The following is a 26,945-nucleotide window of genomic DNA, read 5'->3' as shown; positions in this document are numbered from 1 at the left end:
GACCAGCTCCAACCCCTCAATGTTCTTGGAGTGAAGGGCCCAAAACTGAACATGGACTCAAGGCTGTGGCTTCAACAGTGCTGAGTCCAGGGGGACAATCCCTGCCCCAGTCCTGCTGGCCACACTATTGCTGATCCAAGCCAGCATGCTGGTGGCCTTCTTGGCCATCTGGGCACATGGTGGTTCCTCTTCAGCCAGTTGTTGATCAATACCCCCAGGTCCTCAGGTAGTTCCCAGCCACTCTTCCCCAAGCCTGGACCCTTCATGGGGTTGTTGTACCCAAGAGCAAGACGCAATATTTGGCTTTGCTGAACCTCATCCCATTGGCCTTGGGCCATTGATCCAGCCTGTCTAGGTCCCTCTGTAGAGCCTCCCTGCCCTCCAGGAGATCATACACCTGTCTAACTTGATGTTGTCTACAGACTTAGTGATTTCCTGATGCTCACTGAGTTACAGAGTGGTAGTTTGTAGCAGTATTCTTGTGCCTGGAGGAATGGCCATAGGCTTCAAGACAGTGAAGAGAGGCTAAGAAGCAAGGGAAAAGTAGCTGAGCAGCTGTTGAAATAAACACTGGCCAGACTAAAGCTGCAGTCATTTCTGAGCGGAAATATTGTTGTGTTCTTAAGCATGTAAAGGAGAACTTTCTGTGTCATGTGCAGGCAGAGACATGTTTATATTTACATGAAGTAAAAAAAGCAAACTCCAGAAGAGAGATAAAGGGAACTCTAAAGGAGACATAATGACACCAATATTTCATTATAATACACTTTCCCTTTGCCTGGAATGTGCCAGATCTGTCTGGTGTGAGAAGACTTTAAACAAGTAATTGAGTTTAGATGATCTCGGATCGCTCTTTAGGAAACCCCGCCAGCAGCTTATTATCTTTTCATGCAAGTCTTAGAGGAACCCTGCTAGGTCTGCCTTTGTTTTGCAGTTCTCTGTCAGAAATGAAGTAATGGCTACCAGTCACGTCACAGATGAATGGATGACACAAATGGAAATGAGTAGCCTGAACAGTTACATTGTGCGCCGTTACATAGCAACCCCCAATGGGGTGCTCCGAATTTACCCCGGTTCCCTCATGGACAAAGCATTTGATCCCACCAGGAGACAATGGTGAGTTTTTAGGGTCCTGTTATCAAAGCTTTGGCTAATCTCAGAAGGCAATAAGGGAAATATTCGGTATCGATTTCGTAGCCTTGGGGTGTGTTTGGGGGTTGTTTTTATGGCGAGTTAGAAACTATTTAGCCACCAATGTTTTCATCATGGCTAAAAGGCTGAGTGCTTAAACACAGCCAGTTCAAACCTTTATTGGTTCTCATTCCAAATTGGTTTTATTTTAAGGGATAGTTTCTGCTTCATATCCCTGCTGTGGCAGATGGGAATATAAATATTCAGAAAAGGAGCATCCCCTTTAGGGATTAACTACTTCAGGCACATTTTCAGTTCTGGTTTTGGTTGTTAATATTTTAGTCTTTCCATTTGTTTCTTTACAGCAGGTTTCCTCACTAATTGAAAGTAGGAATTCACTGGGTCAACTCTGCACTATTAATTATGCACTATTGTCTAGTTTGGGAAAATGTTTGTGTACATTACAAATGAGAGCTGGAGATGTGGGAGTACTGTGGAGTGTGTTTTGACATGTGTGCTTTGTTGAAAGGAGCCGGGAAGGTGCTGCCGCACTGGGGTGCCTGTGAAGGCATGAGCCAGCACCATGTCCCAACCCTCGAGCTCTGAATTGCTCGTGCCCTGCTGTAGCTCCCCTGACCCAAGTTTTCCTTGGAAAAAGTCATTTCCATTAGCTTTTCTTCAGGTTTTATTCTTTGTTATTTCTGACTCTGCTGATAGAGAAGATGGTGGAATCATAGAACCATAGGATCATTTTTGTGGGAAAAGATCTTTGAGGTCATCAAGCAGAGTCACTGCCCCTGCAGGTGTTCAAGAAACACGTGGACGTGGCACTTTGGGACATGGTTTAATGGCCGTGGTGGTCTTAGGCTGATGATCTTAGAGGTCTTTTCCAACCAAAACAATTCTAGGATTCTGTGATTATCTAACTCTACCAAGTCTGGTGCTAAACCATGTCCCTCAGTAATGCATTTTACTCACTTTGTATTGCTGTTGTAAATGAAATGAACACACTTTTACAGTCTAGAAGGGTAGATTTAGACTGGAGATTAGGAAGAAATTCTTTACAGTGAGGGTGGTGAGACACTGGAACAGGTTGCCCAGGGAGGTGGTGGATGTCCCCTCCCCACAGGTGTTCAAGGCCAAGCTGGATGAGGCCTTGATCAACCTTTTCTAGTGGAAGGTGTCTCTGTCCATGGGAGGGAGGATGGAACTAGATGATCTTTAAGGTCCCTTCCAACCCAAACCATTCTATGAATGTCTTAATTTTAAAAGCTCTTCAATTATTTTCCCTGTTGGTTTTGGGAGGTGGTCAGGTTTTTTTGCTTTTACCCTTCACTGATTTTCTCAAACCATGGATTTGAAAACACCTGCATAAGCAGCATGCCCACAGAGTCTTGAGTTTTAGATATAGTCAGAAGGAATGAAGAAGCAAGCAAAGCACTGGTAGTAGAGTTCAGTCACTTGGACAGTATAGTCCAGACTCCCACTGAGTGGGGGAAAACAATGTAAATTTTTCACAAAGAAAAGTTTTTCCAACAGTTGGAATGTTTTATAACCATGCTAATGGCAGCAGGAATATATTTGATGTGATGGTAGCTCATTTGAAGGTGACAGGAAGTTTTAGGTCTGGGTCCTGATCATATTTAGGTACTTGCTGAGTATTAAGAACCGTGAATTTGGTAGCACCTTGTTCACAGTGGGCAGGATTCACTGTCTGTATTTCTGCAGAAGCAAGGATAATGTCTTAAAGCTTACAGAAACCATTTTTCACTAATGATGAATGTTTCTTTTGGCCGCCCTTAGGTACCTTCATGCAGTGGCGAATCCAGGATTAATCACCTTTACTGGTCCCTACTTGGATGTTGGAGGGGCTGGCTACGTTGTTACCATCAGTCACACGGTCCATTCTTCCAGGTAAATGGTGTTTTGAGGTTTGTATCAAGCAAGAATACTCCCAGTTATCAACATGTATTTTGGGTAGGAGAGAGAGAAGCTCAACAGCTCCTGCATCTTCAAGAACTGAAAACCAAACCTGGTTTTAAATGTGTTCCTGGTGACCACGAGATGAGATTCAAGACAAAAAGCTAGGAGGGAGGAGGAGAGGGATTGTTTTCATGAGGCAGTGTGGGATGTGTTCCCTCTCTGATGGTAGTCAGATATATTTCAACAAAGCTATTCCACCCTCATGCCATGGGCAGGGACACCTCCTCCTACCCCAGGTTGCTTAAGGCTCCATCAAACCTGGCTTTGCACACTTCCAGGTCTGAAGCCTTTACAACATTTGGAAGAATAGGTGAAAGCAGAACTACCTAAATGCAAAGAGATGTCTGTCCACAAGATAATTTTAGTTAAAGAGCTGTCCATACGCCAGAACTTGGGAGAGCTCCTTGCCTTGGCTGTTTAAATTTGGCAGTTGTGGACAGAAGCTTTCAGGAGTAAAAAGAATGTGAGAAAAAGGCTGTAAACCTTCAAGCTGCCCTTACAAGATTGCTAAAACCAAATTGGAGCAGAAACCGTGGACAGTTCCTTGGGATCAAAGGCAAAATGAACATCATAGTCATATAGGAAGAAGCATTTTCTGTGTAATTAGTCTTCTACAGCTTAAAAGAAAGTGGAAATTCTTATGTGTCTTCATTCAGAGCTGATCAAGAGATCAGCAGGACTGGTTGTGACAGGACAAGAGGTGATGGTTTAAATTATAAGAGGGAGATTCAGACTGGAGAGAAGGAAGATATTTGTTATGCCGAGTGTGGTGAGACACTGGCCCAGGTTGCCTAGAGAGGTGGTAGATGTCCCATCCCTGGGACCCTTCCAGGTCAGGGTCCTGGAGCAACCTGTTTTAGTTGCAGATGTCTCTGCTGACTGCAAGGGGTTTGGACTAGATTACCTTGAAAGGTCCCTTCCAACCCAAACCAGTCTGTGAGTTCTGAGTCTCATAGTTTCCTTTGTTCTCAGTACAATCACCAGCAGGAGAGGGTAGAGGCTGTCTATGAGCGTCTTTGCAGTGCTGGAATGACCCTTTCCTCAGGGACCAGACTTTTTTGTTTCAGGTCCCTCTGGGCCAGGTCTCCAGCCCAAGGTTTTGAGGCTTGCTTGGAGATGTAGGCCAAGGTTTTGATTGGATATGTAGACTCAGGGCTGGCTGGAGTTGTAGGTCCAGGTGTAGGGTTGGTTGAGATGTAGGCTGTTCAGAGGAGTGTAGGTACTAAATGTTTCCAACATGAGCTCTCTCAAGTGTCAGACATGGTGGGTTTGCGTTTTGGTTTTTGCTTAGAGTCTCTTCCAAGAATTTTCCTGAGCACATGGCTTCTGTGCAAGCTCCAAGACCCCCACTTCTAATATTGCACTGGTAAATCCAGATGGCAAAGCCAGCAGAGCCCAGGACACTGCTTTTCTGCTCTTGTCAGAGACATCTTGGCTTTGTTTGGGATTTCCCACCACAGGACATCTGCCTGTCTTTTTTGGCAGGAGCATTATCAGCCCTAATGCCTGCATGGTGCTTCTCAGAGAGGAATTTACTTAAGGGAAGCCAGCACTTCGGTGAGGAGAGAGTTGCAGTTAATCACAGCCCTGATTTTTATCTAGCAAACCATGGTTCAGTGAGCTTCAAGAACTTCAAGCTCATGTGGCTTATTAGAAGATGATTAAAGAGTGGTTAAACAAAGTTTGGCAGATGTGAGTGTGATTCCTGGGTAAATATGACCTCCAAAGCTTATAGTCACATGCAGTTATAATCCCCAAAGAGGTCTTAGCTAAAATAAAACAGAGGGTTGGGGGAGGAATCACCAGAGTTAACAGGCAGGCTTGCATTAGACACTGCTCTGTGGGTTTCAATTGACAGCCTTGGTTTATCTGGAGCTGGCTCATGTCTCTCCTTCCCATTTTATGTCCATCTTGCTTCATTTTTGGAGGCTGGGGAATGGAAGATTCATGAAGGAAGTTATTTAACACAGCTTGTATCAGCAAGCCAGGATTTGATATGTGAAAATGCAGCTGAAATATTTACAAGGTTTCTAATGGCTTTTTGTCTGTTAGGACAGGGCAGTAACTTCATAGCTTGATGCCTTGTCACATGCAGTTAAATGGGTTTGTGCTGCTTCACTGTCGTCTTTCTTCACGTTCCTTTTCCATCAAATGAGTAATGGTAAAGATAAATGCAGGTTTTTACAGCCTGTGTTTAGATATCTACAAATGAAATTTGATCACATCTTCACTGGACCTCTTTAAAAGCAAACCACTTTTCAGTCTTGTAAATAGAGCTGCTAGAGGCCAGCAGCTTTTAGTTTGTATAGTCCAGCTGTGCTGTTCAGTATCTTCTTTTTCTGGACACTTTTACTCCTGTCTTCAGAGGTAAAATAATTTAGAAAAGTGAATTTTGAAAAACTAGTAAGTCCAAGGTGTCTCCTTTGTCATCACCAGAAGGCCCTGATGGAGGAGCAGATGATTTTGCATTCTTCAGGGATAAGGCATAACTTGGTCTGGCTCTGCTATCTTAGTGCTGCAGGGAGCAAACTCTGAGAATTTGGGTGTGAGGGATGTAGCAGTGACAGGGGCTGCTCAGTAGTAGCCTCAGGCTATCCCAGCCCATAATATTTTCATAACCTGCCATCATAAATACTAATTATTTTCCTCTGCTATTATATTAGAAGGCTTTTGTTCCAGAGCCTGGCTGCTGTGATGCACAGTGGGGATTTGCAGCTTGGCTCAAGTGTGTTGGTTCAGGGGTCTTGTCTATCTGGATGTTTCTCCTGAGGGGAAGCTGGGAATTTACCAGGATGGGAAGTTTGGGGGAAAAATAGCAACAAAAATAGAATATAGTTTCAGCTTTCAGCATCCAAATGGCCTCAGCCAAATTTCAAGACTGTGCTTCTGCCAGGAGAGCTCTTGCAGTTGCTTCAGTGATGGTGAGAAAAGTTAAAGCTATGTGACTAAGCAAAAGTAGCAGTTTTTTACCTTCACAGAGCTGTAAGAAAATTCCATACATCAGCCTGAGACTCTTTGATGTACCAGTTGCTAAGGCAACTATATATTCCCAAACTGGTGTGTAAAAATAGGAACAGGAGTGCATTTTGAGTATGCAGCTCACAGCAGCTCTCAATGCTGTCAGCATCCACACAGATACTAGCTTCTGCCCTTTCCCTAAAGGTCTGGTTTATGGTTGCCCTACACTGGGGAAAGATGCTGAAGCAGAACATTTATGATGTTGTTTGAAATGTCACAGGCAGTAGAAGGCAGTGCTAGGTTAACATGAGTTCTTGCTGTTTAATTTCAGCTAGCACTGGATATCTGGGCTATTAGTAGGATGGGATTTGAAGCACTGAACATGGTGCTCATTAACCCCAGCACCTAATCACCACCTTGTTGCCTGGTGCAAGGTAACCCACCCATTTTCCAGTGGTGCCTAGTGACAGGACAAGGGGCAGCAGGCACAAACTGGAAGCCAGGAGGTTCCACTAGAACAGGAGGAAAAACTTAGGTGTCAGGGTGCTGGAACCCTGGAGCAGGCAGCCCAGAGAGGTGGTGGAGTCTCCTTCTCTGGAGGGCTTCCAAACCCACCTGGCCATTATGATCCTGGGCAAGCTGCTGTGGATGCCACTGATTTAGCAGAGGGGTCGGACTGGATGATTTCCTGAGGTCCCTTCCAACCCCCACCATGCTGGGATTCTGTGATTCTGTATCTATACCTTGGCCCACTTAATTTCTTCTGGCAGAAATTGACAATCACTCCTACACTTTGGAGTTGTAGGGATTTTGCTTCATTTTCAGGTCCTAACACCTTGAGCTGAGCAAAGAGGAGCGCTGTGGAACAAATACCCTCCCCAGATGGTAGGGATTCAGGTGCTGGAATCACAGGAGCTGCCTCCTGCCTTCAATTTTGCAAGTGGGGAATTTTTAATGCTAAGTTTTGTTGCTAAATACCAAATGTCTGTAGGTGATAGGGGTGTGTGTCAGAGTTGAGGTAGAACAACCCATTTAGAGGAAGGTTGGCTCCTCTCTGTGATCAAGTTCTGGGCTGTCTCCTGCTTCTGATTGGGTGAGGTGCAGTTTGTGTGGAGAGACTTCAGAAATTACCAGAAAATAACTAAACACTGCTAAGACCCTTTTCTCCCCATATACAGCTCTTTGACTGGTCACTGAAACACAAGCAGGGTGAGCTGAGCTGAGAGGAGTGGATTTGAGATGGTCATTTATATGCCTGGGAAGCCAGTCCACTCTCCAAGCAGGGAACTGAGTAATTAAAGTATTAATTATTTATACAGCCATGAAAGCCTTCTTTCCTTTCTTCCCTTCCCTCTTTGCAGTGCACAGATGTCTTCAGGACATTCAGTGGCAGTGATGGGCATTGACTTTACCCTACGATACTTCTACAAAGTTCTCATGGACCTGCTGCCAGTTTGTAACCAGGATGGAGGGAACAAAATAAGGTAAACCATTCCTTCCAAGCAATACATATCTAAAGCCTCTCCTATCCCTGAACCAGATGGCCCACAGGTACTTTCCAACTTACTCTGGGATTCTGCTACTTTCATTGTGTGTTCTCTGATTCCCACTCCAGTTCATAGAATCATAGAATGGATAGGGTTGGAAGGGACCTTAAAGATCACCTAGTTCCAAACCTCTGCCATGGGCAGGGACACCTTCCACTAGATCAGGTTGCTCAAGGCCTCATCCAGCCTGGCCTTGAACACCTCCAGGGTTGGAGCCTCCACAGTCTTCCTGGGCAACCTGTTCCAGTGTCTCACCACCCTCACGGTAAAGAATTTCTACCTAATCTCCAGTCTAAATCTCCCCTCCTCAACCTTAAATCCCTTCCCTCTCGTGCTGTCACTGCAAGCCCTGGTGAAAAATCCCTCCCCAGCTTTCTTGTAGTCTCATTCAGGTACTGGAAGGCTGCTCTAAGGTCTTCCTGATGCCTTCTCTTCTCCAGGCTGAACAGCCCCAACTCTCCCAGCCTGTCCCCATAGGGGAAGTTCTCCAGACCTTTGATCAGCTTCATGGCCTCCTCTGGACTCTCTCCAACAGTTCCTTGTCCCTCTGATGCTGGGGCCGTCAGAACTGGGTACAGTTCTCTTAAGCGGGGTCTCACCAGTGCAGAGTGGCAGAATCCCCTCCCTCATCCTGCTGGCCATGCTTTTGATGCAGCCCAGCACACAGTTGCCTTCTGGGCTGCTGGTGACCATTGCCCCCAAGTCCTTCTCCAGACTGCTCTCAAGCCACTCCTTGCCCAGCCTCTATTTGTGATGTTTATATTTGTGATACTTGATATTTATTTGTATCTTCTCATAAAGATGCAGAGTTTTTTGTTATTCAAGCTCAAACTGTCATCAGCTAAGTAAACAGTCTGCAGGAATACCAAACCAGGTTTCTGAGGTTTTGGGTTATACTTGGACTTCAGTGAAATCCTGTGCAGAGAACCATTCTTTATTAAATGAACCCATTCCAGCTCTTCTCTGGCTTGAGCTGGGTATTCTTTTAAAATCTATTTTGTGGTGCATAAAAAAACCAACTGTCACGATTTCTGGTTTGGCATTTTTCCCCCTCCCAGTTCAAAACTATTAATACTCAACAGGGACCGATGCTTTATTCTGTCTCTGCATTCCCTAAATGAGGGATTTCGGGCATGCCATTAAGTGCTTTGTCAAACCATCCTAGTGCAGCAGCCAGATATCCTGCTTACGGCGTGCAGGAGCTAAGAGCACACCACTCCAGCTATCCTGCAGGCATTTTGGGGGGTGTTACTCTATCCCTACTAAGTGGTATTTTTCTCTACTTTATCTCTATTTTTTGGATGCTAGGAAAAATGTCTTAGTTATTAGGGAAAATTTCTTCACCAAAAGGGTCATGAGGCACTGGAACAGGCTATCTGGAGAAGTGGTGGAGTCACCATCCCTGTAGGTGTTTAAAAGATATTTGGATGAGGAGCTTAGGGACATGGTGTAACTGTTGTGTACAGGAAGATGTTGGGTTATGGTTGGATTTGATGGTCTTAAGGTCTTTTCCAACCAGGTGATTCTCTGATCATTTGATTCTGTGATTCTATGATTCTTTGATTATTTTTTTGTTGGTTCTCTGGTTCATTTTCTCTCTGCGGTCATTCTGGGTGCTCACAAACCTGCTCATTCCCCTGCCTCCTCAAACATCTCTCAGAAAACAGAGATGCAGCATCACTGCCTGAATTTCAGTTTGGGGCAGTAAAACAAACCCCAGCCACCGGTTTTCCTGACCCTGACACATACAGTCCCATCTATGCTGCGCTGATTGTTTTAAATCTCTCCCTCAGCGAGCCGGGATGGGGAAGCTTTCCAGAGCAGGCTGCCATGGGAATCGCAGACTTGAAAGCTGCCCTGAGTATCCGCTGGCCCCAGGCAGGAGGCCGGGGCAGGCCGCAGCTGCGGGGCCCAGCCAAAGCCCCGCTGTGCCGGGGGACCCCGCTGAGCTCTTCGGGAGCATTGAGTGGCCACATTAACCTCCTCCCATCTCCCTTCTGCGGCCACCGCGCCTCTTGATCTTGGTGCAGGCTGTGGCAGTGCCGCTGGCTCCTCCGCCTTCCCCAGCACCCCTGTCTGCGGCTATGGAAACGGGAGATGCCCAAAGCATGAGGGATTAAAGCTGGTTTCTGGATGAGGGCACAGATCCCACATCATTTCCCTGGGAAACTGATGGGAAGAGCTGAAAAGGGGAGAGGAAAGGTTGGGAAGGCTGAGAATGGAACGGGAGTGATTTATCTCCCTGTTCAAATTGAATTCTAAAGCAGGAGGTCATTAAAGGAGAGTGTGAAATCTCTGTTTAATTAGGAACATAGGAGATTAATAAGCTGTTAGAGCTTTCCAAGTTCATTAGGCTGCTTTTGTTTCTGGATCTTCCCCGATCAGACAAGACAAGGCATGGAGCAGTTTTCCTTTCTGTTTCTAATCAGTTCCACTTTCAAGTCCTTGATGGTATGGGCTTGCTTTACCAGTAACAGATGTGAAAGCTGCAGGGAAATGCCCGACAGATTCTGTTGGGACAATCTGCAGTGGATTTGTTTAATAACTTAGTTAGCTTAAGAAACAGAAGCCTTAAAAATCCTGCCTCTACCTGTAGATTGAAGATGATCTTTCACTTCCCTGTGTTTTGCTGAAGCCTGCAAAGTGATTGTCCCTTCTGTACTGAGCACTGGTGAGGCCACGCCTTGAGTACTGGGTTCTACTTTGGGCACCTCACTTCAAGAAGGACATTATGGGGCTGGGGCAGGTCCACAGAAGGGTAAGGAAGCTAGTGAAGGGTCTGGAGAAAATGTCTGAGGGACCTGGAGTTGTTCAGCCTGGAGAAAAGGAGGCTGAAAGGAGACCTTTTGGCTCTCTACAACTCCCTGACAGGAGGTTGGAGCCAAGTGGGGGTCAGTCTCTACACCCAAGGAACAAGTGATAGGATGAGAGGAAATGGCCTCAAGTTGCACCAGGGCACGTTTAGGTTGGACATTGGAAAAAACATGCTCACTGACATGGCTCTCAAACACTAGAATCCTGTCCCCTGGAGGTGTTTAAAATACACAGAGATGTGGTGCTGAGTGACATAGTTCAGCACCAGACTTGCCAGAGTCTGGTTGGAGTGGATGATCTTAGAATCTGTTCCAACCAAACCATCCTGCAGTTCTATGATTCCAGTGAGGTCTAACAGAAGCCCTCTCCTTTGTTTGTTGTGTGCAGGTGCTTTATCATGGAGGACAGAGGCTACCTTGTGGCACACCCAACCCTCATCGATCCCAAAGGACACGCACCTGTGGAGCAACAGCACATTACACACAAGGTCTGGCTCCTCTTTTCCTGCTTTCTTACTATCTTTCCTGATTTCTGTAAGGACTGTAGAGAACCTGCTGTTGGTGTCTGATTTCAAAGGCATAAAATCCTGCTTTTTCCCATGTAGGAGCCTCTGGTAGCAAATGACATTCTGAACCATCCCAACTTCGTCAAGAAAAACCTCTGCAACAGCTTCAGTGACAGAACAGTTCAGCGGTTTTATAAATTTAATACCAGCTTAGTGGTAAGTCTGGGCTTCTCTTTTGTTTTGCTTTTGGATGTACTTTGGTTGGGTTGGGTTTCTTTTGGTGGAAACTCAAGTCCTTGCCAGGATCAGCAGAGGAGGCTGGCAGCCAGCCTTCAGTGAGGATAGGCCTCCATTCACCCTCTCCAAACACAGAATCAGTGATCTGGGCTGCACAAACTGTGCTCACACCAGGAGTCAGCTGACATGCAAGGAATCACGAATGTGATTGCTGGGTAGCTCTGGCTGATGCCTGCAAAACCTCATCCAGCATCAAGAAAATAAGAGCAGTACTCTGTTATGCAAGGACTTCCCAGCAGGTTTTTTCTGCTTTGGATACTCTGACCTGACCTCTGCCTTCCAGCTCTGTCCTATGACAAGGGGTAGTAAAGGTCTCTAATTTTTATTAGGTGTCCAGATAAGTGCATTTACTGGTGAGTGTATGTGAGCATTCACAGAGGCATAGAATGGTTTTGGTTAGAAGAGACCTTTATGATTACAAAGTCCAACCATTAACCCAGCACTGCCAGATCACCACTAAACTACATCCCTCAGCACCACCTCTCCACAGCTTTTTAATCTCTCCAGGGACGGGGACTCCAGCATCCTGGAGTGGAGTTGCAGTGGATCACAGAGTGTCACTGTCAGACTGCAGGCTTTGGAGAGCTGAATGTTTTTCCATCCCCATGGGTTGTGTGTGAGCTTCCTCCTGCGCTCAGCTGTGAGGAGAGCTCTAAGCCAGGGGCTGTCATCTCTTGCTGTGCCATGAATGCAACTGGCAGCACCACAGATTCACCCTTACATGATCACTACAGAATTATTCTCTAGGGGAGAAGCTGCTCTTTAAATAATACTTTTCAGTTATTACTGGGAGGAGGAAGTGGGGAATAAGCATCAAAACCACTTGGAAGTTGTGTCAGAAGACACTGATTACTGTCAGGTAGGCTTAAAACATTTTCCCCACACTGAAAATGCAAACCAGAAGCTGTCTTATACTGAAGGAAATTGTGTAGGACAGAGCAAAAACTTCAGACTGTGGCATGCAAATGGGAATGAGGAATGAGGCTGCCTACCAAATAGATCACAGCTGTACAGGCCTGTGGGCTATTTCTTCGTGTGCCAGGAAGGTATCAACAAGTTATGATGGTGGCTGCCCATCAGAGCAGAGCCTCTTTTGCAGGTCACTGGCGGTTAAAGTGGTGGGGATGGGCCAGTGAGAGATGCAAAGGAGTGAGATCACAGAATGATTTGGGTTGGAGGGGACCTTAAAGATCATCTAGTTCCAAATCCCCTGCCATGGGCAGGGACACCTCCTACTAGACCAGGTTGCTCATAGTCCCATCCAACCTGGCGTTGAATACCTCCAGGCTTGGATCCTCCACAGCTTCTCCCAGCAACCTGTTCCAGTGCCTCAGCAACCTCATGGGGAAGAATTTCTTCCTAACATCTGATCCTAAATCCAGCTTCTTGCAGTTTGAAGCCATCACCCCTCGTCCTGTCACTCCATGCCTTTGTTCAAAGTCCCTCTCCAGCTCTCCTGTAGCCCTCTTTCAAATGCTTGAAGGCTGTTAGATCTCTCCAGGGCCTCCCTTCTCCAAGCTGAGCAAGCCCTGTCCTCATAGGAAATCCAGTCTGCTGGCAGCTCAAGGCTGCTGCCACATCTCACAGTGCTGGCAAACTAAGCATGTTTTCTCCATGCTCCACGTCTTTCCATCCAGCAGCAGCTTGAAAGCAAAACTCAACAGGTTGATGAACAATTTTATGTGTGAAGACAGCACTCTTACATCCCTCCGCTCTGTAAGGCTTGCTTGGAAAGTGCAAAGTCTTCAGGTCCCTGGAAATGGGTTTCTTGCTGCACCACTCACATGACCTGTTCTGCCCTAGGGGGATCTGACAAACCTGGTGCATGGCAGTCACTGCTCCAAGTACCGGCTGACGAGGATCCCAGGCACCAACGCCTTTGTGGGCATTGTCAACGAGACCTGCGACTCGCTCGCCTTCTGTGCCTGCAGCATGGTTGACAGGCTCTGCCTCAACTGCCACAGGTGAGCAGCACACAAGGGACATGAACAGGCTGCTCCAGGCATTTACTTCTCCCTCTTTTGTGGTCTGGACAGTGGAAAAAGTGTTCAGAGAAGTTGTGGATGCCTCATCCCTGGAAATGTTCAAGGCCAGGCTGGATGAGGGCTTGAGCAACCTGATCTATTGGGAGGTGTCCTTGCCTGTGGCAGGGCAGTTTGAACTAGATGATCTTTAATGTCCCTTCCAATTCAAACCATTCTGTGATTCTAGGATTCAAGGTTTATCAAAACACGTGAAACGAAATGAAAACATGCAGTGCAAAGCCCAAGTGAAAAGAAAATAGTTATTTTACTTGTGCTATTTGGAAAAGGCATGGTGACTTAGCATATCATGGAATCACAGACTGGTTGGGGTGAGAAGGGACCTTCCGAGGTCCTCTAGTCCAACCCCCTGCAGTCAGCAGAGACATGAGCAGCTTGCTCAGAGCCCCAACCAACCTGACCTGCAATGGTTCCAGAGATGCAGCATCTCCCACCTCTCTGGGTAACCTGGGACAGTGTCTCACCACCCTCAGGGCAGGAGTACAAAGGGGCAGAATCCCCTCCCTGCCCCTGCTGCCCATGCTGCTGGGGATCAGCCCAAGACAGGGCTGGCTCTGGGCTGGCAGTGCATGGTGCTAGCTCATCTCCAACTTCTCACCTACCAGCACCTCAACTCCTTCACCAGGTTTCTCTCCAGCCCTTCATCCCTCAGCCTGGATTGATGCTGGGGATTGCCCCAGCCCAGGTGCAGGACCTGGAACAAACATAACAATCTTTTGCCATACTGTCTGAAAACACAGGGTAGTTTGTTCTTGACATGGTTGAGTAGGTAAAGACCTTTTCAGACCTTGCTTCTTGAGCAGTTGCTATGGATCGTTCCCTGTGTTCTGGCATAAGACTCACAAGTTTATGTGGACCGATGCAGCTTTTCATTGAGGGGATCCTGGTGCTTACAAATTTTCCCCACACCAGGATCATTACATGTTTGTTGCAGTGGTAAGAACAGCCCTGCATCTAGCTCTGAGACTTGTCCAGGATTATCTGCTTTTGACACTTCAGGGTGTGGATGACAGATCAGGGAGGATCCATTGTTCTCAGTCCTAGGGCAGAATAGAGCAATCCCTGTGCTCCTGGGGGAAGGAGAAGGGTTACTGAAGAGCCTTCTCTGTGGTGAACAGAGCTGCACCATGGGGTTAAAGTCGTGGTGCAACATCTGATGCGTTTTTCTGTGTGTTTTCTGCCACTGAAGAATGGAGCAGAACGAATGTGAGTGTCCTTGTGAGTGCCCTCTGGAGGTAAACGAATGCACCGGCAACCTCACCAATGCCGAGAGCAGGTGAGAGCCTCAGACACACAGCCTGGGATGGGTTGGAAGGGATCTGAAAGCTCATCTAGTCCCACCCCCCTGCCGTGGCCAGGTACACCTTACGCTAGACCAGGCTGCTCAAGGCCTCATCCAACCTGGCCTTGAACACCTCCAGGGAAGAGGGCATCCACAACCTCCCTGGGCAACCTGTTCTAATGTCTCACCACCCCCACTGTAAAGAATTTCTTCCTAACCTCCAATCTAAATCTCCCCTCCTCTGCTTTAAGTCCATTCCCTATCACTACAAGCCCCTGTAAAAAGTCCCTCCCCAATGATCCTGTAGCCCCCTTCCAGTACTATAGATCTCTAATAAGGTCTCCTCTGAGCCTTCTCTTCTCCAGGCTGAACAGTCCCAACTCTCTCAGCCTGTCCCCATAGGGAAGGTGCTCCAGCCCTTTCATCATCTTTGTGGCTTCCTCTAGACCTGCTCCAGCATTTGGGATGTTTTTCACTCATTGTGGTTTGACTGTTTTTTTAATAGAAGTCTTTCCTTTTTGCCCCAATACAGGAACCCAAGCTGTGAAGTTCATCAGGAGCCAATGACCTTCACAGCCATCGACCCGAGCCTACAGGATGCTCTGCCGCAGTGTATCAACACTCAGTGCAACCAGAGGACAGAGAGTGGGTAAGTGGCCCTCTCAGAACAGATTCTGTAAATAATTAAGGGAAAACAGCTCTTCAGGACCCCTTCTAAAGAACAAAGGAGAAGAAAGCAGAAATGTGATGCCATGCTCTTAGATTTTTAGCTGCTTAGATTTAGATACTTTTTCACATCCTGTAGCACACACCAATGATGACATCATGCTGCAGTGCAGAAACAGGAGACCTCAGCATTCCAGTCTGAGTCACATAACACCATGGCTCTCTTGTCACACTCTGTGACTGAGGACTGAGGTGGGAGATTGTAGCAAGGTGAGGATCTGTCTGTTCTCCCAAGGAACAAGTGATAGGACACAAGGAAAGAGCCTGAAGTTATGCCAGGAGAGGCTTAGGTTGGATGTGAAGAACAATTTCTTCCCCAAAAGGCTTGTGAAGCCCTGGACCCAGAGGCCCCATCCCTGTAGGGATTGAAAAGCTGTGTAGATATGGTGCTGATAGACATGGTTTAGTGGTGACCTGGCAGTGCTGGGTTAATGGTTGGACTTGATGATCTTTAAGGTCTTTTCCAACCAGACTGATTCTATCATTCTATAAGTGGAAGATTTGCTGTTGAAAAGACCATGAGCTCTTCCTCCTAGCACAATGGATAGTGCTGTTGTGTTTGTGTGCCTTCTGGAGGAACATGTGGACTGAAGTGTTCACAGAAAGCAGGCAGGACTTCTGTGGTGGTAGCTTTAGGGATGGTAGTTCCCCATCAGCTTCCAGTTTCCTGCTTCTCTGTTCTACTCCTGGCATTACATATTAAAACTTGAGGCTTGTTTTTTGTCAGTTACGAGCAGTCTCCCGGGAACTGCTCCAAACAGACTTCAAATCCTTTCTTCCATCTTCCAGAGGACTGCAGATAAAGGGTGGGACACCTGTAGTCAGAGTTCACCATGCTGAGAAATGTCTCATTGAAGGAGGAGTAGGAACTGTCAGAGGAGTTACAAATAGGAAGTTCTCTCTTTGCTTAGGCTGGGTGGTGAAGCATGGCAGCCTGGGAAGATGCACGTTGAAAGTGCAGCTTCTCTGTGTAACTTCCCTTGTGGCAGCTGAGCATTTGAATGAGGAACTTTTGTGTCCAAACACTACTTGAGTGAGGGCTTACAGATGATTTTTGGTTTCGTGTATCTCATGATTCTAAACCAGATTGAGCCAAACGAGAAGTGTTGAACTTGAAAGTAAATACCATCTCCTTTGGTTTTAATTTTCAGGGATTGCTTTGGTGTGCTGGACTGTGAGTGGTGCATGGTGGACAGTGATGGGAAGACCCATCTGGATAAGTCTTACTGTGCACCTCAGAAGGAGTGTTTTGGTGGCATTGTGGGAGCAAAGAGCCCATATGTGGATGACTTGGGAGCAATAGGTAAGTCCACCAATGCAGTACAGATGCTGTGTGGAGCCGCTTGTGTTTAGCAGTCTGCTCTTTCCATGTCAGCGTGTGCATCACATCTCTTCTGACTCTCATGCTAGTGGTAAATTATTAGCAAAAGTGATCAAGCAGTAAAAAAATAGCATCAGGCTACACATTCCTGTTCTTGGGATGGGCCCTCTCTGAATTTATTCTCCTCTCTAAAGTATGTGCACTGAAGCACCTTGAAAGCCCTCAAGATCTTCTCCCATCTTCAGAGATGTTCATTTAAAGGTTTCTGCAGAGCATTTATGGATTGTTTTTTTTTCTCTCTGCTGTTTTGTTCTTTTTGCTTTAGGAGATGAGGTGATCACTCTGAACATGATCAAAAGCGCACCAGTTGGCCCAGTGGCTGGAGGCATTATGGGCTGCATTATGGTGCTTGTCCTGGCCGTATACGCGTATCGTCACCAGATCCATCGGAGGAGTCACCAGCACATGTCACCTTTGGCTGCTCAGGGTGAGCTGAGAACTCTTGGGACAGAAATAGTAGGACTGGGATTAGGGAAAAAACCAACAAAACAAAATCACAACAAAACAAAAATAAAAATGATAACAAACCCCAAACAACCAAAACATAAAACCAACCCAAAATAAATCCAAACCCTCTTCTCTTGGTTTCGTTGGGATGCTTCACCCCATTTTATATCCTTTATGCTCGCCCTGAGGAAGGTCAGATCTCAACCAGGGTTCTTGTGTCCTACTGCCCTCTCCTGGGTGCAGCCAGACCTGCTGCTGCTCAAGGAGAGTGCCCAAAACCCTGTAACGTGCAGAGCTTGTCAGGAAGCTGAAGTTAGGCTCTTTTTAGTGATAAATCAGTAAGTCCAGCTTCACAGCTTTCTGGACCTTGTCATGGGATATCTAAACAGATTGATGAGACCACTGAAATCTGAGAGACAAAACTGTGTCTGGGGGAAAGGATGTTGGTAGAAAGATACAGAGAAGTGTGCTCAGGGCTAATTACCTTCATATTTGATTATACCCCAGCTCCATTTGGAAGGAATTGAATTGATTCAAAACTCTAAAGCCTGTTCCTCCCAGGGGGAGGTGGGTGCATCATCTTCTTCCTATCTCCAGCCCTAACTCGCTTGGAGAAGGAGCACAGCAAGCCCAGACAGCCTCTCCATTCCCAGGCTGACAGCCATTAGTAAGGTGCTCCATGATTTTTCTCTTTAACAGTTGCATTTTTCTGTTTGTAATGGTGTGTAGAAATGTCAGTGCGTATGTCGAACCTGGAAAATGATAGGGACGAGAGAGACGATGACAGCCATGAAGACAGGGGAATCAGTAAGTACCAAATCACTTTGCTGTAAAAAAAGAAAAGTTAGCTTTAAACCAGCCATTGCTTTTTCTGATAGAATTAAAATTATGTGAAGAAGCCCTGTGCTGATGAGCGAAGAAAATGAATGGCTTAACCTAAGCTGGAACTTCCAGTTACGCCTTTGGTGCACCTTCAATCTCATGCTAAAAAATTACTCCATTACTAATCTCGATTATGTGTGAAAAGGGGTTGTCCCTCACACCCTGCCCCTCATGACCACTTCCAGAAATACCTCAAATCAACTTAAAAATTGCACTTGTCACAGTACAGGGTGAGGAAAGCTCCTGCTTTTGTTCAGCCTTGGAAAGCAGAGGCCACGTCTGATATGGATGGTCAACAAAATGTCAGTAAATCGTATTTGGGTTGAGTTGGGATGTTTGTACTTCTTTAGCTTGTGTGTGTGGTACTGGTGTGCTGTCAGATGAGCACCTGAACTCTGGGAAAGTTCCAGAGTCGGACCAGATCCTTGTCTCTGGGCCCTCATTAAAACAACTCAAACAATACCTAAGATTTGAAACTGTGTCAACACTCAAAGATTGCAAACTAAGTGCATCTGAGTTTCATGGCTTGCATCTACTGCTTCTCCACGTCCTTTCTAGCTTCATTTTGAGTTGACTTTCCAGTGCTGTCACAGGTTCTGCAGCATTGGCACAGCAGTTCTCTAACTTCTATTGATCCAAGCAGATGAGGTGAATGAGTTCAGCAGGATTCTGATCTGTTCCACATTTAAACAACCATCTATTGACTCCTGTCGTTGGGCAGTTGCCTTAAAATAAGTGGTATTGTAGAAAAAGTAGTTTGCAAGAAGACTGTTACCCTGTGCCTGATTTGTCCCACGGAGATAATCCAGCACTTTGTTGTGAACCAGTTGTGTTTCTTTCTGTCTGCAGTCAGCAACACTCGGTTCATAGCAGCGGTGATAGAGCGGCACGCCCACAGCCCCGAGCGCAGGCGCCGCTACTGGGGGCGATCAGGGACGGAGAGCGACCACGGTAAGACCTTCGGTCACTGCCCTGGCCCTGGGTTAATGATTGTGCTCACTGGGCTTCCTTCAGGTGTCTGGCGTGTTGGAGACGAGACTGACAAAACCAAGCCAAAAACCTTTGCTCCTTATTGCTTCACGGCAGAGTAGTTTTGACACCCTCAGGCAGATGATACTGTCCAGGGAGGAGCTGCTCTTGTCAGGGTGGTAGCACAGCAGCAGCCCAATGCTGTGCTGTCCCTCTCTGATAAGGGTTCTGCCAGCTTCACTGGGTGGCCACAGTCCTGACCCAACAGAATCACTGAATCATAGAATTGTGCTGGTTGGAAGAGACCTTTAAGATGATTGAGTCCAACTCTGTTAACCCAGCACCGCTAGGTCACCACTAAACTGTGGCCCTCAGCACCACATCTGCATGGCTTTGAAACCCCTCCAGGGATGGGGACTCCACCACTGCCCTGGGCAGCTTGGGCCAGGGCTTGACAACCCTTTTGGGAAAGGAATTGTTCCTCATATCCAACATAAACCTCCCCTGGTGCAACTCGAGGCTGTTTCTCTTGTCCTAGTGCTTGTTCCCTTGGAGAAGAGACCAACGCCCACCTTGCCACAGCCTTGTTTCAGGGAGTTGTAGAGAGCCAGAAGGTGTCTCCTCAGCCTTCTTTTCTCCAGGCAGAACAACCCCAGGTCCCTCAGCTGCTCCTTAACAGACATGTTCTCCAGATCCTTCATGAGCTTCATTGCCCTTCTCTGGACGTGGTCCAGCACTTCAATGTCCTTTTTTGAGTGAGGGGCCCAGAACTAAACCCAGGAGTCAAGGTGCAGCATCACCAGTACTGTACTGGGGTACTGTGGGACAATCATTTCCCTGGTCCTGCTGGCCATACTATTGCTGATCCAGGCCAGGATGCTATTGGACTTCTGGGCCGCTTGGGCTCACTCTGGCTCATATTCAGACTGCTATCAACCAATACTGATAGAGACCAATGTGTCAGGTGCCTCCTGACCCTTTCTGCAGCACCTTCAGTCCATACTATCACCACAGAGGCTGCTTCACATCACCTTTAAGCGAATAATGGATAGGATAGGACAGGACAGGACCAGGTTGGAAAAGACTTTGGAGATCATCATGTCCAACCCAATGGTCAGCATTACCTGTGTCCATGTGTTGCAGTGAAGTATCTGGCCATGCTTGGTTGCCACACACTGTCTAGCCCTGTTTGAGGTCAGGGAATTTGGAGACATCGCTCAAGCTCTGAGACTAAGTCGTCTTAAATCTCAGAAGCTGTTGGGAGGGTGTAATGCTGTGGAATCATGAGGAGACTTAACAGCAATTAGGAGGAGGGTTAGACAGTCAGGGCAGTCAGCCCCAGATGTCAGCTCTAGTGGGTGCTGCTATGGCTGAGTGCTGTTACAGCAGGGCTGCTCAATTAGTAAGGCAGTGATTGTGCTGAGGGAGTTGCTGAGGGACAGGAAATCTGAAGGCCAAAGTCTTGTAACATGGGTAAGCAGATGTCTGAGGGACAATCTTGCTCTAGGAGGAATTACCCTGGATTTGGGGCCAGATTACCTGTGCTGAGGCAGATTTGCTAGACTAAAGCTCCTTTTGCTCCATTTCTTGTTGCCCTGATGAATCTTTCCCATCTCTCTGGTCAGCATGCCAGGGTTAGCAGGGTAACTGGTTCCCTACTTCTGAAACTGGAGCTTCTATTTTTAGTTTCTGTAATTCCATCTTCTTCCAACTGCTGTTCGGTCATCTTCCACAATTCCTCTCTGCCAGCAGCTAACCACAGGAAATGAGAACCAGTGTTGGGTGCTGCTATTTTTCACATGCTCCTTTTGGGTGTCTCAAACAGAAAACCTGGCTGAGATGCTTAGAAGCTCCAGCAGTTTTCCAGCTCTTAGCCAAAGCTTTCAGAGAAGGATTATTTGTCTAATTAAAGCAAATCTTTCTCATTTCAGCTTTTGTGGGTTTGCATTTGGAAATGCTGAGGTAGTTTGTATTGCAGTCTGGTTTTGAGTGGTAAACACAAATCTCAGTCACTGTTTAGCACCTGCTTCAAAAGAAAGGGAGAGAAAATCTCCACAGGACCTGCTAGGGGACAGCTTCCTCACTGAGAAAGCACAATCAATCTTCACTTGCAAGGGTTGGATGGATTTCTGGTGATGTAACTTCCTTAGGATATCCCAGTGAATGCAATGTCTCATTACACCTAGAGACAGCTGATCTGGGGTTTTTTAATTCTCAGACTCCAGGAGCAGATAGTTTAGCCAAAGGAGAGCCTGGAGCTAATTGCAGTCTGTGTGTGCTTGTCTGGAAGCATCAGTACTGTTTGGCTTTATGGAGAGCTCACCAGCATTGACACATGTACTTGGGCTTTGCAAATAGACCTTCCTGGGTGCCCTCTTCCTTTGAAAAACACACCACTGGGATTCTGCAAGAGGATGTGACGAACTGTTGTTGCTTCCAGATCCAAGAGCTGGCCATCCTACCTTGGAAAGAACTTAGGGTCTTGTGAGGAGCAGCTGAAGGAACTGGGGTTGTTAACCTGGAGAAGAGGGGAGACCACCCGGCTCTCTACAACTCCCTGAAAGGAGGTTGGAGCCAGATGGGGGTTGTTCACTTCTCAGTTGTTCACTTCTCCCAAGGAATAAGTAACATGGAAAGAGCCTCAGTATCTGAAGGGACCTACAGGAAGGCTGGGGAGGGACTGTTTAAAAAGGGTTGTAGTGATAGGGCAAGGGCAATGGTTTGAAACTGGAGCAGGATAGATTTAGGTTGGACGTTAGTTCCTCACAATAAGGATAGTGAAATACTGGAACAGGTTGCCTAGAGATGTGGTTAAGGCTCATCCCTGGAGATATTTAAACCCAAACTTGACGTGGCCATGGACAACCTGATCTGGTTGGAGGTGTCCCTGCTGACTGCAGGGATGTTGGACAAGATGACCTTTAGGGTCCCTCCCAACCTGATGCAATCTGTGAATCTGATTTCTCTTCCAGGCTACAGCACCATGAGTCCTCAGGAAGACAGCGAAAACCCTCCTTGTAATAACGACCCATTGTCAGCTGGTGTTGATGTTGGGAACCACGATGAAGACCTGGACCTGGACACCCCACCTCAGACCGCTGCCCTGCTGAGTCACAAGTTTCACCACTACCGGTTGCACCACCCAACCCTTCACCATAGCCACCACTTACAGGCTGCAGTCACAGTACACACTGTGGATGCAGAGTGCTAATGGACAAGGAGAAGAGAAACCTGTCTTGTGAGCAATGATCCGTGCAGCAACAGGCAGCTTTGGTTTGGTGCTTCTCACCAGGAATGATGTATCTGACTTCCTGAGTAAACTGTTAGGCACAAAAAGCCTTCCATTTCTAGAAAGGTAAGGTTGGCTCTGAGATGGAAGGGAAACATCCTTAATGGATGGACCTGCCATAACATGGAATGAAACGGAGCAGGAGGCACGTTAGACCTCCAGAAACAGGGACGCAAGTTTATACAGCAGCCGAAGCTTTGGCAGCCCTCTTATGCTGAGCCAGGAGGAGAGAGCGAGCTTGAAAGAGCCAGAGATGATTCGGTTTCCTTAACTGGAAGAGCAGAAATCTGTGCAGCTGAAGACTCAAAAAGTGCCAGATGGAGGCGGGGAGGGGGGACAAGGCTGCTGGCTCCTCTGCCGTTTGTCCTGCACGTAGAAAGTTCTCTGCTCCCATGATTGCTGTGTGCAACCCAGGACAATGCATCTCCAGATTTTTAAGTAAAGGATTATTTTTCTACTATTTATTGAACTCGAAACTTTGGGGAGGGAGGGAGGGAGGGGAGAAAACATGTTAGTGATTCTCAACAGCTACCACAATGTATTCTGTGCTGGTGAAGTGGTTCTTCTGAGGAAGACATCTGTTTCTTATTAGCTGAGCTTCATCCACTGCCCTGCTCTGCAAAAGGGAAAATGAAGAAGCCGTTCCTGCCGTGTTTACGTTCTGAGTGCTTTCTTTGCCACAATGGTTTTCTATAAATATCACAACCTGATTTAGAGGACAGGATTTTCCTCCTCTTGCAGAGGGGAAAGCCTGTGCTCCCTTACTAAAACCCTAAGAATTCAGCCCATCAACCTCTCCCATCTTTACCTCTTTGATCATCCTTCAAGGTTTCCTGTGTGGAAGTAATCAGGAATTTATTTAGCCTTAGCTAGCAGACGATTCCAAGTGAAATCTGCACCATTCTTCTGTTTCCTTTGGACATTCTTATGGTCAGACATAAGGATAAACGAGGGCTCTCTAAACCTTGGGTTACTGTGGAAGAGAGCTTCTTGAAATCGTAATTCTAAGCTGCTGCTGCTGTTTGTCTGGAAGTTAACACGGCTTTGGGAATGCCACCCAAGATTCACCACCCTGTCTGCCACATCCTGATTGCAAATTAGTTTTCAATCACAGTGTTGGAGTTTAGATTCACTTTTTTTGTTGGTGATTACTACGCTATCAAAACCCTCCTTGCACTGTGGGAATGATAAGCATCCATTTATATGCTGGGTTTGTTTTTAAAAACAAACAACAGAAAAGTCACTTGTTTTAATTAATATGGTACTTAATGCTGTATTCTGTACAAAAATGAGTTTGAAACAGTACGGTAAAATATGTGTGATACCAGGATACCCCTTTATACTATGTATAAAAATCCAATCTCTTAGTGAAATAAACTGTATATAATATAGAGCTCTGTGGAGAACTGGCAAGGTGGAACTTACTGTCCTTGATGAAGGGCTGGACAACCTTAGCCAGTCAATAGTGGTGGCTCCTCAGGGCTCAATATTTGGGCCAGTTCTCTTTAACAACTTCATCAGTGATCTGGAGTGCACCCTCAGTGAGCTTGCAGGTGAAACTACATTGGGTGGGAGTGTTGATCTGCTGGATGCTCTGCGAAGAGATCTGGCCAGGTTGGCTGGATGGGTTGAGGTCAGTTGTATGAAGTGTAACAAAGCCAAGTGCTGGGTGCTGCGCTTGTGTCACAACACTCCCATGAACGCTCCAGGCTGGGGGAAGAATGGCTGAAAAAAGGACCTGGGGGTGTTGATGACAAGACAGCTGAAGATGAGCCACTGTGATGCCCAGGTGGCCAAGAAGGCAAACAGAATCCTGGCCTGTAGCAGTAATAGTGTGGCCAGCAGGAGTATGGAAGTGGTTGTGCTGGGCACTGGTGAGGCCAAACCTGAAATACTGGGTTCAGTTTTGGGCCCCTCACTCCAAGAAGGACGTTGAGGTGCTGGAGTGTTTCCAGAGAAAGGGGAAAATGCTGGTTCTCCAACTGGGGAGAATAGGGCTGGTGAGGAGCAGCTGAGGGAACTGGGGTTGTTCAGCCTGGAGAAAGGAGCCTGAGGGGAGACCTCAGTGCTCTACAGCTACCTAAAAGGAGGTTGGAGTGAGGTGAGGTCTATTCTTCCTATTATGAGGCAGTAGAGAGGAACTGGCCTGAAATTGTGCCCGGCGAGGTTCAGGTTGGATATTAGGAACAATTTCTTTCCTGCAAGAGTGGTCAGGCATTGGAACAGGCTGCCCCCAGAGGTGGTGGAGTCACCATCCCTGGAGGTGCTAAAGAAATGTGTGGACATGGCACGCTGGAACATGGTTTAATGGCCATGGTGGTGTTAGGTCAATGGTTGCACTCAGTGATCTTGGAGGTCTTTTCCAACCAAAACAATTCTATGATTGTACTTGAAGCAATGAGAAGGAACAAAGCTCTTGCTTAGAATTCAGCAATAAGGATCTAGAGATGTGCCAAGTCACAACTTCAAATGCTGACAGCTAACCTTGGCCCAGCAGGTGTAAATGTCATGCTGGTAAGATACTGCTGCTCATTTAAAGCAAACCCTGATAACAGATGTAATCATTATTTCTGAGATGATAGCTCTTCCATTTTTATTGCACAGGTTGCTGCCACAGCCTTACCTCCCTGATACCATTTTACTGTGTTGACTGAGGAGCAAGATCATAAAATGAGCAGTTGTACTCAAACCCAGTGTCCTCACCTGTAACTGGTAAACTTTATGGTTCTTCATTTTCCACTTGTCTCAGTTTTGAAATTTAGCTGTATTAAGCAGGTCAAAGGACTTATTCTCAACTACTCTGCCCTAGTGAGGCCACAGCTGGATTACAGGGTCCAGTTCTGGGCTCCCCAGTTCAAGAGAGACAGGGAACTACTGGAGAGAGTCCAGTGGAGGCTCCACAGATACGGAGGGACCTGGAGCATCTCTGTGAGGAAGAAATGCTGAGAGACCTGGGGCTGTTGAGCCTGGAGAAGAGCAGCCTGAGAAGGGATCTGCTGAATGCTCAGCAAGAGCTAAAGGATCTGTGGAGGGCAAGAGGATGGAGCCAGACCTTTCTCAGTGGTGCCCAGTGACACTACAAGGGGCAATGGGCACAAACTGGAACCCTTCTTTGTTGTGAGGGTGCTGGAACAGGCTGCCCAGAGAGGTCGTGGAGTCCTCTGGGGAGCTTCCAAACCCAGATGGCCATTGTGATCCTGGGCAAGCTGCTGTGGGTGCTCCTGCTGGGCGGGTTGTACTGGATGATGTCCAGAGGTCCCTTCAGCACTCACCATGCTGGGATTCTGGGATTGTATAATTTGCTGTAGGTTTTCAGACTTTTTACCTTTGTTTTGTGCTGACTAACACTGAACTGATCAGTGCTTTCAGTAGCTGAGCACTATGAAGGGTACTGATGTTTCCTGTGTGTAGCAAGCAGGTTCTCCACCCAAGGAACCCAGGTGGCCTGCCCAAAGAGAGAAGCTCTTTAGATGTTCCAAACATACTGCTTGAAAGCAAATCCAGATGATTTTTCTTACTTGTTTACATTATTGCCTTGATAAAAAAATGTAATTTGGGAAGAAGAGCCTGTTGCATCTTGCCCATAACGTTTTATAAGGCCACTTAAGCCATGAAATGTTATCTTTACCCTTGCCCTTGGCAAGGGGAGAGAAGACAGATGAGATGTTCCTATGTGCAACAGTAGTTGTGACTATAACTGGTCAAAAAAGAGGTCTGGAGCTTTCAAAGTCTCTGTTCTGAAAAGTGACCCAGAAATGATGTTGAGGCTAAGTTTATTTGTCAGAGTACAACTTACAGTAGTGAGCTGGCAGCATATATGGAAAAGGGGGGAGAAAATAAGGATGTAGAAGTGCTGGACCAAGCTAAGAGATCGCAGGTAATCCCGAAGGCCATACCCAAGTGCAAAGATTAATTTGCAGTGTTCACAGCTCCTAGCTCCCTGTTCCATTTGTTTTTCAAAGAGAATCCCAGCTATGGCTGGGATTTTGAAAGGAGCCTGCACGAGGCTTTCAGTGACGTTTGGAATATTAATTCCTACAGCAATGAATTCAGGAACTGCAGGGCTGCTTTGCTGTGCAGTCCCCCCCTTTGCCATGGACCCCAACCATGAACAAGCTATGCGAGTGCCGTAGAGGATTTCACATTGCTGCTTTGCAGTGCTTCTCCCTGAGAGCTAATTATTTTCCCTGCTTTATGTGCTCTGAACTGAGTCACGGAAGGACCTTGGCCCAGAAGGACTTGCATTGCTGAAGCCAAGGCTACAGTGGAATTTAGACACTCAAGTCCAAGAGTGAAGTCCTCCAACCCCTGCCTTGTTAGCAGAGTGCCAAACATAACTGGTGTGTTTGCCAGCACAGGCGCAGAAACGCTGCCAGCTCTACCTCTGTGGAAGAGGAGCCTGATGCTTCCCTGCCTCTGCACCATTGATGTCACTCGCTTTACAACTTGCTTTGTGAGCTTGGGGAGTGCAGATCCTCTGCCTGGGAATCCCAAGGAGCCTGAGGTGGCACAAATTCAAAGTGTATCTAAGACCATGTGTGAAGAGTTTCCAAGTGAGCTCCTGACTTTTCATGGCAGCCTGCACTAGAACATTGCACTTCCTCCTTGCCTGCTGTGTTCCAGGTAAAGGCTTAATCACTTCACAGGTTGGTAGAATGGGTTGGGTTGGAAGGGAGTTTAAAGACTACCTAG

The 26,945-nt window shown here is 46.9% G+C and overlaps 1 protein-coding gene across 2 annotated transcripts in view; it reads left to right on the top strand.

Moving 5' to 3' along the window:
- CACHD1 (cache domain containing 1) overlaps window positions 1-23,846 on the top strand; it is a 125,998-nt gene extending 102,152 nt beyond the window's left edge. Inside the window, exons 15-27 of one of the 2 annotated variants that reach the window (XM_054165354.1) lie at window positions 935-1,116; window positions 2,935-3,045; window positions 7,434-7,556; window positions 10,821-10,920; window positions 11,038-11,154; window positions 13,039-13,199; window positions 14,467-14,553; window positions 15,092-15,208; window positions 16,437-16,588; window positions 16,932-17,093; window positions 17,843-17,920; window positions 18,845-18,946; window positions 21,937-23,845. In XM_054165354.1, the coding sequence (XP_054021329.1) occupies window positions 935-1,116; window positions 2,935-3,045; window positions 7,434-7,556; window positions 10,821-10,920; window positions 11,038-11,154; window positions 13,039-13,199; window positions 14,467-14,553; window positions 15,092-15,208; window positions 16,437-16,588; window positions 16,932-17,093; window positions 17,843-17,920; window positions 18,845-18,946; window positions 21,937-22,175 (1,731 nt within the window). In that variant the 3' untranslated portion in view covers window positions 22,176-23,845. Of the gene's footprint in view, window positions 1-934; window positions 1,117-2,934; window positions 3,046-7,433; window positions 7,557-10,820; window positions 10,921-11,037; window positions 11,155-13,038; window positions 13,200-14,466; window positions 14,554-15,091; window positions 15,209-16,436; window positions 16,589-16,931; window positions 17,094-17,842; window positions 17,921-18,844; window positions 18,947-21,936 lie in introns of both variants that reach the window. The other variant, XM_054165355.1, reaches the window with a different exon arrangement.
- Window positions 23,847-26,945: the final 3,099 nt, after the last annotated feature.

The sequence above is a fragment of the Dryobates pubescens genome, chromosome 11 (genome assembly GCF_014839835.1).
Source record: "Dryobates pubescens isolate bDryPub1 chromosome 11, bDryPub1.pri, whole genome shotgun sequence".
NCBI classification, from domain to species: Eukaryota; Metazoa; Chordata; class Aves; order Piciformes; family Picidae; genus Dryobates; species Dryobates pubescens.
The sequence above is the reverse complement of the archived record's forward strand: the minus strand, read 5'-3'. Positions and strand labels throughout refer to the sequence as shown.